This window comes from Morone saxatilis, unplaced genomic scaffold (assembly GCF_004916995.1).
Source record: "Morone saxatilis isolate NCDOM2014 unplaced genomic scaffold, NCSU_SB_2.0 Contig20, whole genome shotgun sequence".
Taxonomy (NCBI): domain Eukaryota; kingdom Metazoa; phylum Chordata; class Actinopteri; family Moronidae; genus Morone; species Morone saxatilis.
The window spans coordinates 9334565-9347368 of record NW_023339763.1 but is presented as its reverse complement, the minus strand read 5'-3'; the positions used below and the strand labels follow the sequence as shown (position 1 = coordinate 9347368).

Sequence of the window (12804 nt, the reverse complement as noted above, 5' to 3'; positions counted from 1 at the left end):
ACTGTTGAAAATGATCCTTACTTCGACGTGTGGGGTGAAGCCCTGCCATGCCTCTCTTCCGTGTGGTGGATTTTTTTCATGTCAACAAGCAAAGCTATACTGCCGTTTGATTGGTTGTTAAACGTCCAATTCAATAGACTTGAGGGTTCAAGTGGTGTTAAATGTTGCAAAACGTAAAAAAAAGCCCCTGTCATGTGACGTCCATTGTAATGGACACAGGGTCTGAAGGGGTTTTCTAGCTTGAATATGCACTTATGTAAGCCTTTTTCCATACAAACCTGAGATAGTGCTTGATAGCACTTGTGATAGTCTTAATCTCCCACTCCGGGTTTTCCAGCTCCACGTCAGCACATGTCTTAGGATCTGATGGAAAAAATATGAAGATTTAAAAAAAAAAAGACAAGAAAATATATTCTTTTTTCAGTGTTGACTAAATATGTGTGTTTCTGTGTTTACCCATAGCGAGGCTCAGTAGTTTTTGTACTCTGGAGCTGACGCCAACTATCCTGTACAAGCCCTGCTCATTGATACCTAAAGGGAGGTGCAAGGAGAGGAGAGGTTATTTCTTAGTCCACGCAAAAACTGTGTACCATTGTGGTGGGAAAAAACACATCTGAACTAAATCTAACTCAAATGTACAGTGTATCACACTTAAGAAGCAGGAAATCCACAGAACAAAGGGAATAAAAGAACTGCACGCTGTACCTCGAGTCTCTACTGCGTAGATGAATTTTTTCATCACGTTGAACCCGATCACATCCAGCTGGGCCACTGATGGAGAGAGAGACAGAAAGAAAGAGTGTGAGCCGTCACAGTCAAATTAGACAGAGTTAGAATTACTTTTGGCGACATTAGAAAGCCATATGATTTAGAGATACTGAATTAAAACCATATTGTAAGGCCAAATCAAAACATAGCATTTTGAATATATATATATATATAAATGCATCTAACCCTGCTAATACAGAAAGTCAGATGATAATACTAAACAATCCAATGCCACTGAAATAAAATAAATAAAAGTAATTGATACCAATTAAAGCTACTTACTGCCTTCAGCCTGATTGTCTTTGTTCAGATTGTAGACCTGCAAATAAAAATAAAAAAACACATCAACTCCTTTAGCTAGAACATGATTTACAACTAATGAGGGCAGGAGATATTTGTACATTACATTAGTAGTCAACATTTCAAACAAAAAAACAAATCAAACTCACCCCCATTATATTCTGTTGTGCTGCTACATGTGCCTATTATGCTTTGAATGCTTGTTAGCAAATGCTGCACATTTCAATTATGAGAAACCTTAATACATTACCTGGGGTATATCAGGATATTGAGTTACATAAACAAATGTCACATGTATTGTTGCAATCTGCATAAATTCAGTTTCCATGGCAATGGTGAGAATATTTTGGCTAGGTTAGGGCTCTGTGCATACATTTATACCTGAGATTAATTTAAAAAGCACTTCAAAACGTGCAAGTTAGAATAAAATTATTTTTACATTAAAATAACAATAACCTGACTATGAAATACTGTAAATATAACTGTCTGTGACAGTGTGTCTTTATGTTCAAATCCACCCCATTGTGGCTCACACAGGATGAACTGTACATCAATGGCAAGTTTGTATTGATTATCATGGTGAGGTACAGCAGCAGCCACAGAAGAGGGAAGCCTGATGAGCTTAAGTGAAACATGAACATTATGTGTTTTAGTACAGATCGCCTGAGCTAAGCAACTGCTTGTTCAAGCTTGCAGTGGATTTATGGATACTAATTACCTTTGAACGTTTGAATGTAGACATGAGGATGAGGGAGGTGTTGGGACATGAACTTGCCTAAATGGCGTGCAGAGTGTGGAAAGCAGCACTAACACACACTTCCAGCCTTGGGTTGATGCTGTATATTAAGATGATATAAACCCCAGTGTTGTGGAGCCTGGCTGTCAGTCAACTTTCCAAATAGGAAAATAAACAACAACATTATCTATGGGTTAATGGCTTCATGTCAGTGGTTCACAAACTTTTTTGGCTTGTGCCTCTTGAAACAGTGTCTACTTGCAAGTCCTCATCACAGGTTGCATACTGTATGACAGAAGTTGTGAACAGCAGCACCAAACACTGACTTTCCCAATCTAAGCTCCTCAGATTGTTTTAGTGTAAGAGGCCTAAAGTAGCTAAACTGCCAAGTATTTCACAACAAAAAGATTGGAGAAAAGTGTTGCGTTTCCTTCCTTCCTCATTAACTGTTTAAGTGAGGCTTACATAACAACCAATTGCTCTGTCACGCTGTCAATCCACATATCAATAGCCCTGGTCCTTGTAAACAAATTGAGCTACCAGACCCCTATGAAGTCAGAAAGGTTAGTAACATGGTTTGAATTTGCCTGTGTAATTTATAAGTTATGTGGCTGTTGTAAGTCACTTTCACCAAAAACCTCACAGATTATATTACATTAGTTAGTTTTGTTATCGCTCTGTGAGCAATCACGTTTGACACCTTCATAGTGCTGATAAAATGCATTTGTAGCTCTGTCTCTCTCTGTCTCTGTCTCTCTCTCTCTCTCTCTCTGTCTCTCTCGTAACCATGGTAACCTACCGGTTCTCTCCCATCCATGGCCTCCATCCACAACCTGCGGTCTTCTTCTGACAGTGCCTGCATAGTGATCACTCCCGGCCTTCACACAAAAACACAATTCAGTATTAAATAAGTAAAAATACCACTGCTACTCATCAAATGACACAGTTGTTTACAAAAGATCTCTGCATAAAATCTCATACTTCTCATACTCATGACACATGATGATTAATTCAACTAAAGCAACTAAGATATATTACCCTGATATAGTAAACCTTTAGTGTGAGCATGCGCACACACCCACACACACCCACACACAGTGAGTCAAGTCCATTCCAGTTTTTTATAGGTTTTATACAGTCTGTCACTCAGGCAGCGCACTCACCTTCAACTGTCACCACTGCAGCACTACAACCTCCCTCACGCACACTGATCTACACACTGTCCTTCAATCATGACACACCACCCAGCATACAATCACACTCATCCATACACACTTATGTACTGAATGTACAGCCACATTCTGTACCCCGGTGGACAGTTACACAGAAATACACGCAAAGCAACACACGTGAAAATTACATCATTAAATGTATTTATGGTAGTCTGTGCAACAACCACACAAAATTTGTGTGTAAACAACCCATTAGAGCAAACCACTTTAGAGACAAACAAACACACACCAACAGATGCGTACCAAACAGTAAGAATATAAATAAAGGCACAATGGGGGAACGGGAAACATAGAGGATGAGATGATGACAAGGTGACTGGATTTGATGGGGGAAGGTTGAAGTTGAGGAGGAGTAGGCAAGGAGGGCAGAGGGAAAAGGAGGAAGGAGGAGGAGGAGTGTAGGAAGTGAAACACAGCAAGGGGCTGAGCCTGTGAGGACAAACAGCCATGAATTAACTGAGCACCCCCATGTGTCTGTTAGGTGTAATTACACCACATACAAAAAAAAAAAAACATTGATTGGTGATGCTTCCATGACTTTTCTATAACTGCCTGATTTTTCCTTCCACAATATTCTGGAGATGTGACAATGGAAACGATGGAAAAGCTGCAAGTAAAATGCCTTAAAAATAGACACAGGAAAGCACTGCTGTTGCATTACACACACATGGGGTACAGTTTGCAACTTGAATAAGCGATAAAGTGAGATAAAGTAATGTGAAAGGGAACCAGTTTGTACAGGAAAAAACATGCAATCAAACACACACACTCACTCACCTGTCAACAGCCTCCACATCAAAACAAAACCTCTTTTCTATTGAGTCAGTCTTTCTCCTGGTGCAGGACTTGAGCATGAAGCTCTCTTCTTCTCCCTGATGAAGAGTGTAAAAGAAGTATTTAAATATAATTTTTATTTAGGCACAAGTGCATCAAGATGAGAGGCAAACCTACTGGTATCACACAGTAAGAAGAGACACATCCTGAAACAACTGGAGGTCATTTTTTGGTACAATTTCAATTTTTCATGTTGGAGAGCGACTGAAACAGACAACGTTTCCAACTTGTTTAACTTTCAATTGGAAGCACATTGAGAGGATAACACTTTAAGTGTGAGGTGGGCAACGACACAAATCTCTGCAGGAACTGACAAACAAGAAAAGAGCTTCCAACTGAAAAATATCTATAAATAGGTACTAAGAGATGTGGTGTTACCGTGCCATCTTGGAGTTATATAAGCACTTAAAAGGATTTGAGCATTATCTCATCACAAACTGAACCCTGTCGTTCATGAGACACTAAGTCACAGGTTCAATTCATTTTGAGGCAATATTTAAAATTTCTGTCCCTCATAATACTTTACTAACATGAACACAAACATTCACTATAAAGGAGAAAAAAAAGACCAAGTCCCCATATTTTAACTAATGTTGAGTGATATTCACCATGTGCATGTTATAGCCCCAGAAGACAGAAACAAAACTGAGCCCATCTTTCATAAGACGTGTGTTCATTTATTTGTTTTGTTTTGATTTTTTTAATCCATTTTATTTAGATTTTTTTGAATCCATTTTATTTAGATTTTTTTTTATATAAAGATACTGTGTGATAAGGCAGCATATGTATACTCCCACTTCATACACATTCAACATACATACAAAACATTTAAGACAGGTTCTCTTTCTATAAAACATTAACAAGCCTAGGTCTGATGATGTGTTATGTTCTTGCTGTCTCATATGTTGTGTGTCTACTTTTACTTCAGTACTGCTCCTTTAGAGAACAGGCCCGAGCTTGCATCCGCTTTGGGTTATTCTGCATGTAGGTGGAGAGGGTGATAACACACAAAGTCATGCTGCTTACTCACAACATCTAATCACTCAGATCTATTGAGGATGCTGTTATGGGAGAAACTGTTATCGCTCTCTCCCTGTATGACTGTACACCAGTGTAAAACGGTGCCTTGCGTCACAAACGCTTATCGCCTCGATACTGAAGGACTGACGCAGAACCTGACATTTTCGGTTGATCATTCAAAAACAGTTTTCCGCTCTCCAAACTTCACTGTAGCTTCCCTTAAAAAAATCTCTTGACATTGTGTTACGTATTGGGAAATATACCCGAACACACACTGAGAGCTTGTTGTGCTCAACCGTGAGCTGAGTGTGTTAATGAGAGTTGGAGAGCTGCCCACTGGGATGAACTGGATGAGAACCAACTGCAAATCAGACAACATGATAATAGGCTGAAGTGACACGCAAAATAGGTGTGTGTCTGTGTGTTTGTGTCTGCATATGAGGGTGTCTGTGTGTCTGGAATATTGTGTGACTTGACTATGTACGTTTCTACTGCTATAAAGATCTATGTAAGTATCATGTTTTGTTACATATAGACATATAGATATAAATATAGAAAGCTAGACAGATGGATATCCTGGATGTTTAGTGTTATTGTAACCTTATCTATGTAGCCAAAGCTACTCACCATTTTCCCTCCTGATTTAGGGTCAAACAGGACCATGGTGACCCTCTTGGGCTCACGATGGTACGTACAGTAGTACTTCACCCAGGTAGATACAAATGAGCCTGAGGGAGAGAAAGAGGAGACAAATGAAGAGAGGGAAGGTTAAAAACAAAAACACAGAGAAAACAGTGATGTCAAATGGTCAGAGAAGAACAGAGACAGAGGCAGGAGGAGGGGGAGACGGGGTTAAAGCAAAAGAAAAAAAGGATGAGTCTTAGTCATGCCTGCTTTAGTTACCATGGTAACCGCACGCGGTCAGAGCTGCTGTCACGTCTCCAACAGATCAGACTTGACTTCGTCAACCAAAGGTTCATTATGGTTTGTTTGTTCTGCTGTTCTTGACAATGTGTGTGTGTGTGTCTGTGTGTGTGTGAGCCAAACAACATGCCCCCAACATGCACGTACTGTGCCTACACACACCCTCCCACCTGCCTACTCATTCATGTTTCCATGGATGCTGCAAGACTGTAAATTGTTCCTGAATTATGCCCTCAAGAAGATCTAACATGTACATACACATGTAACATGTGCTAATACATACGCTTCTCCTGTACAAACAGGTATCCCTCCATGGTATGCTGGCTGACACTCTTGTGTTCATGTGGGTTCTCCTTCATCTTCCTCATCAGACACTCCACCTCCGACCGCGTGCTCTCAAATCGGTTCCTCGTCTGTCAACACAAGGACACAGGTGCACATGCCTTAGGCCTGTCAGTCTGATACCGAGGAAGCTTTAGTTGCAACAGCAGCACATGACAACCTATTCTTCAGCAAAGTGAGAAGTACATTTTAATTACGGAAAAAACAAGGAATGCTCATTGCTACAACTCCTGAAAATTCAAGCTTCTGTTTTTTAAAAACAAATAAAAACATGCTTTTTCAGAACTTCCATGTTTTAGATTTTTTTACTGCATAAATCTACATTTACGTGCACTGCTCAAGGTTATTATGTGATCTTGTGCTCTGTTTATGTGTGACCTTACATTCTGTATGCTGATGGTGAGATCAGTCTTGAAATGGTTGAAGTCCTTTGCCAGCTCATAGCCATGGTGATAGTAGGTGAACAGGCCTTGGAGAAAGGCCAACAGCTGAGGGAAGAGATGTAGATAAAGGAAGAAACCGAGTGGATAAAGATAACAAAAAGGTGTAAGAAAGAAAGGAGAGAAGGTTGAGGATTTGGAGGAAGTGAGAAAAAAGTGTAAAAGAAGGAAGACAAAACACAGGTGGGTTAGTGAACAAGGTGAAGAGGAGATATTTATTTTACCAGATTCATAGAACAAGAAGTTAGGAGAGTTTGTAACTATGACCTGTATATATGCCAAAAAAATTACCAATTCTGAAATATAATGTTGCAACAAAGCCAAAATTTAATATTTTAAAACACAAAACCTAAAACAGAGACGATGAATTAGACTTACTTTACTACAGAGTTAAAAGTCAGGGGTGTGTGTCTTTATTTCCTCAGTAACTACCACTGAGGTGCCCTTGAGCAAGGGACCAAAACCTAAAAAAAATGCTGTTTGCCAAGAGTTTAAAAATGACATAAAAGTCGTCATCTTACAGGCTCCACAAAGTCAAACATCTTCCTCTCTTGGACCTCCTGCACCTTGAAGACGTACTCCAGAGAAACCTCGTAGAAATGCTGCCGTACATTATCTACCTGGTTATCCGCCTGCAACGGGGAAGGAAATTAAGAAAATTGATATTCGTGGAAAAAAACATATCACACATAATACCACGAATCAAGCTGTAAACAAAGACACAACATTTTACCTCATGTAGATGTGACTCTTTCTTCCTCGCTGAAAGGCTGAGGTGCTTCTCAAGCACTGCACAATACTTCTCTGTCTCTTTGTCATATTTTTTCTTGGCTTCCTGTAACAGATACAACAAAAACTAAAAGATTAAAACTTTTATTTGAGTTACAGATCTAGCTTCTTTTTATATAACTCAACTCCTGTGGGACTTGTGCGGCGTTAATAGACCAAACGTTTATTTTTTCCTCATCATATTGACATGGTTTTTGCAAGTAATTTGATTAGTGAGACCCCTTGTGTAGCTGGACAAAAACTGACTCAATGTTTTTACATAGCTTTTACATAATATTTTCCATTTTTCATGGAGTCCTCTGGAGAACACAGCTGCTTATTAAACAACAGACTGTTTCATCAGAGCTGAGATCATTGACTTATGAGACTGACAGATAGATGGACGATAAACCAGGGACAGATAGAGAAGGGCGTGTGTTTCTGCTGGACTGAAAAATACTGAGACAAACTCGAAAAGTGTCCAAGAAGATCAAAGAAAAAAAAATTCCCACTTGCCAGCTGATTTCTTCTGACCGTATTCTAATTGTTGTCACGTTAGGATCATTAAACTTTAATGTAATTCAAGCCAGTTGAAAGGAGACATATGGATATCAGTAAAGAGGGAGAGAGAGGGAAAATGAGAGGAGGAGTGAACACATAAACAGAGCAGGGGCAGATCAGGGTGGGTCTTGCTCTGTCAGAGAGGCCCTGGGGTGTTATTACTGTACATCTGCCCCGGCCTGTTAACGTTATTTCATTTCTTTATCCCAGATTCATAACATGACCGGGCTGGAACATCACAAAGAAACTCGAAAACATGGCTCCATCTTAAAAGGACCAGTTTGTGGGATTTACTGGCATCTAGCAGCGAAGTTGCAGATAACTGGACACAGCTCGCGTCTATATCTGATGACCTGGCAATGAGAATGGGCTGTGAAGTGTGTTTGAAACTATGGTGCCCAAAACCCACAAAAAACATAAAATGCCCTATCTACAGCCAATGTTCAAAACGTGGCGGACCCATGGCGTCTGTAGATAAAAATGGTTCATTCTAAGGTAACAAAAGCACAACAATTACTATATTCAGGTGATTATACACTAAGGAAAACATGCCTATGAATATCATATTCCATTTCTGCCATTACAGCCCACTGGTTGTTACACACTGGACCTTTAACTTCACTGATGCCAGAATATGGGGTTGGTAAATATGCCAATATAGTGTGTACTGTAATGCACATTTGTCAACCATGGAAGCTATCTTTAATATCTGTGGTTTTGTAAAGTGCCTAATGAGCAGCACTTTTTTATGGTATTTTGGGATTTACAGGATTTACATCAATGTGATGAATTGCCTTCACCGGTGATGACTGTACTTTGCCGTATTAACCAGTCTTTGTGTATTTGTGTGAATCCCAACTCTAAAGATATCGATAAGATCAGTGAAAACAACAAAATAGTGCCTCATCAGTCTGAACTCTGACAATCCCATGATGTCAACCTCGGTTGCAGTCACATGACACAGGTGTTTCATAGCCAAGCTGAAGACAGCAAGAAGAGTCCTCAGGGCCAGAGGAGGAACAGACAGCAGCTGCAGAATGCATCAGAGATGATGAACGTTCCCCGAAACAACAAGGCCTCTGTTTAAATCTGCCTCTTTCATTTTTTCATATTCACTGAGGAAATCATGTCTGAAATGACTGTTGCTGCAACCATCTCCTGTGTGTCCCTCGTTAGGGGTTTCATTACATAATTTTAACTAAAAATACATTTTACATAATCAACAGAAGGAAGCCTGAATGTCTGAGAGCAATTTACAAATTGCACACCTGGCACAAATATCAATTATGAATCATTGTTTTTTTTTAACCAAATCTCATGAAAAAGAGGCATTTAAATTGGTTTACTTTACTAGTTATTTCCATCCTCGGCCAGCAGATGGCAATCTCATCCCAGTGTGACTGCTAACTGGTGATTTTTCTTTTCTTTTTCCAGAAGAGTAAAGTGAATGAAATGTTTTGATACAGGATCATGCTCTGCCACCAGAGTGACTCATCACAGCTACAATTAAGTTTGACTCTACACTCCGCTGCTCCGTCATGTCAACAATTACTAGTGGGGTCCCACTGAAACATGAAGCCAACCAATACATCATCACTCCCTGCCTGTTTCTGCCTACAGCACATGGCATGAAACTTTTTATAAACATTCCATTTATTGGCGCTTTTTTTTCACTGACAGTAAAAGAAATTAAAAATATCCTTAACAGAATCAGCATCTTCTGTTCCTTTAAATGGATAGAAACACTCACGCATCGCTGACTGAGATACTCTGATCACTTCCATTTGTCAAACTGTAAATGTGTCAACCTAAATAAGTTGTTATTCAAACTTAAATTCATAGAAGGAATACTAATGCACATATTTATCACCAAAAAGACAAAATCAGAATATCATTTCCATATCTAACCACACTAAATGAACAGAGTAAGTAAATAAATGATAATATAAATCATACATTTTGCTCATGTGTGTGTTTATGTAGGCAGTTCTTTACGACTGGATCTAATTCATGACATAAATAACACCTTTCCAAAATCAGTGCAGCAGTAGATCTTTTCCGAAGACTTTATACTGAATGCGTTCATTCAGAAAGGTTCCTATTGTTATTGCAAGACTGATGTATTTGTTTGTTTTACATGGGCCTCACACTAGCAGCTTTATGCCCTTCAGAGTGCAGGAGTGCCAGCCTCATGTCGGTCTTAAAAGCAGTGTTGTGCTATTTATGCTTGCTGTGCATGTTGAAGGAATTTAGTTACTTATGCAACGCGTTTTTTGAGACATCTGCCACAATTTAATTTGTGCGAATTCCACTGTGAATATGATTAGAACCTGGGCTAGGGTTCTCTTTAAATAAACTGTTTCGACTCCTCCTGTGTCAGAGTGCTGCCAGCTCCGGAGCTTTAGGACAAGGTGAAACTGCGCCTGGCGAAGATTTGTCAGTTCTTTTAGGGCTAAACTGGGATTAGAACATCGCTCATGGTGACTTAACCACACAGATAATGCGTTCACTTCTTAATCTGGCCACCATGTCACAATCAAACCATGACCTGCTATAAGGGGATGGATAAGCAGAGTATACACTAATAACACATTCAATACTGCATGTATTGGGGGAACCCCTGTGGCTACTCATCTAGATCCTATGGCTAATGACTACACAGAGCAAGTGCACCATGACCTGCTGTGAGGAGATTTAAAACATGGGGCAAGGGATTATCAAAATATAGTATAATACTTATCCTTTAACTGGAAATATTGTAGAATTTGTTGTTAAAAGTCTACAGTGCAAAGAAAATCAAATGGGCATAATATTTATATAGTAAAATCTTGAGTTAACATTCTCCTGTTTACTGCTTGCTTACTTTTTCATGTACCATGTTTCCATACTCTCTTGTACATTCAGTTGAAGATTTATACCCACTGAAACACTATAACAACAACACTATGACATGAGGGAGTTCTGCCGGCCTATGAGACGCCCCCACCCAACTGGAAACCAGTGATTTAGGGCAGGATTATGAATTCCTCTAATCTCCAATCCAGGTCATGTAGTGGTTGCTGAGACCTTGATAGACAGTCATGGACAATCATTCATGGAGAGAAGGGAGACCCCGAGACATGCCATCAAAATTACGTGAAAGTATTTACACATAAGCTTTTTATTACAAGTCTGTCTTAACAGGATTTTTTAACAAACTTTGTCGATGCAGGAACAATGTGTGGCAACTGAGATGGTGAAATTCACAAGTTAACACTTACAGGTATGCAGTATTGGCAAAATGTCATACCATGACATTAGATGCTATACTTTATAGCAAATTTTTGCATCTAGTAAAGTTTTCAGTCAAATACACTATAATTCTTCAATCAGTGTGTATATATATGTGATCACTCAATGTAAAAAAAAAGAAGGTGTTTTAAAAGTATTCCAAAATGATTTGGCAATATGCTTTATATCACATTATATTGAACATCCCTATTACCTCTTAGGGAAATACTGTAATTATCCTGCATTGAGATGGATCTCACTGGAACTTTAATTTGTGACAATAGTTTTACAAATGGTGGTGATGCAGAGGTGCTAGTGTCCCTCTGCCAGTCCTCCATTAAAGTGTCAAAGGTTGCACATCAATTAAAAACAGCCGGAGGGTTGAGATCTTTACTGAACAGTCGTCATTATAAAGCAGAGCTCAAAATCAGATTGAATGAATCGCATTTGAAGCTTTTGTAAAACAGCTTATAAATACCAATATTTGTCACTGCCCAACAGTCCAATATACAAATACATATTAATATCACATTTAACTAAAACCTACTGCATATTATTATCAACTGTGTTTTAGGTGGCACTACGTCTGCCAGTGTCCTTCTAGAAGCTGCAGAAGCACTGAAAGGATATTATTGATTTACTGATTTATGTTTTTTCCTGCCAGCATGTCAGTACTGATGCACAGTACATGTGTAGCGACTGTTACCAGTCCTGTGTCTGTGCAGTGTTGCCTCCTTACCTTGGCTGCACTGATCTGTTCTTTCCTGAACCGCTCCAGAGGCATAATCAGCACATCATTGGCATTCTCGATCTGGGGGCACACACAGACACACACAGACAAGCCTATTTGTGAATATTATATGATGCAAGACATCACTTTCTAGGAATTAAGGGTGTAAGAAAATATAGAAACTAATTAACTGACAATTTCTCAGTTTACCAGAATCTAAAAATCAAAAACATTCCCTCTGAGTCGATTTTAATAATTGACTTAGAGGGGTCAGCCCCATCATCCTCCCATCAACCACCTATAATATTCCTTATAATTTGTTTGTCACTCACCATACGTGTCCTCTCATCTTCCAAGTTCTGTAGGACCGCTGCAAACTCCTGCAGAGACTTGGCTAAGGACCGACATGGGAAGAGAGAGAGGCATAAAAGACGGGAGATAATTGGAAAGAGAGGCGGAGACAGAAATTTGGTATTTCAAATAGTGATGAAGAGGGACACTCAAGTACAGGCAAACAGAAACAGGGAGTGTTTGAAGAAAGTTGGCACGAGGTGGTGGGGATGAAGCTTTGTTTCTGCTCTTGGACTTCTCACAAATTTTTCTAAACTCATGACACAGCAGAGTAATTAACTGGAAATGAAACCGCAATTTATATGGTTTGTTTCTATGGTGCTTTCACAGTGAGCACAGCTCAGCGCTCATTTCCCCACTCGCTGGCAGGCAAGGCATGGCTACATTGTTTTGGGTCAGAGTTTCCACTTCAATTGCCTCTGTCCCTGTCCAACACTTCACACACACACACACACGCACACACACACACGCGCACACACACGCACACACGCGCACACGCGCGCACACGCGCACACACACACACACACA

The 12804-nt window shown here is 39.6% G+C and overlaps 1 protein-coding gene across 1 annotated transcript in view; it reads right to left on the bottom strand.

The window, feature by feature from the left end:
- The window catches only part of LOC118331751 (rho GTPase-activating protein 26-like), a 72376-nt gene that overhangs the window by 13521 nt on the left and 46051 nt on the right, over positions 1-12804 (bottom strand). The window contains exons 5-17 of the mRNA XM_035666822.1: positions 12258-12319; positions 11935-12006; positions 7330-7431; positions 7118-7228; positions 6540-6644; positions 6098-6227; positions 5518-5618; positions 3814-3908; positions 2604-2682; positions 1051-1087; positions 706-771; positions 457-531; positions 279-363 (exon numbers count right to left, since the gene is read on the bottom strand). Of these exons, the coding sequence (XP_035522715.1) occupies positions 279-363; positions 457-531; positions 706-771; positions 1051-1087; positions 2604-2682; positions 3814-3908; positions 5518-5618; positions 6098-6227; positions 6540-6644; positions 7118-7228; positions 7330-7431; positions 11935-12006; positions 12258-12319 (1120 nt within the window). The remainder of the gene's footprint in view (positions 1-278; positions 364-456; positions 532-705; positions 772-1050; positions 1088-2603; positions 2683-3813; positions 3909-5517; positions 5619-6097; positions 6228-6539; positions 6645-7117; positions 7229-7329; positions 7432-11934; positions 12007-12257; positions 12320-12804) is intronic.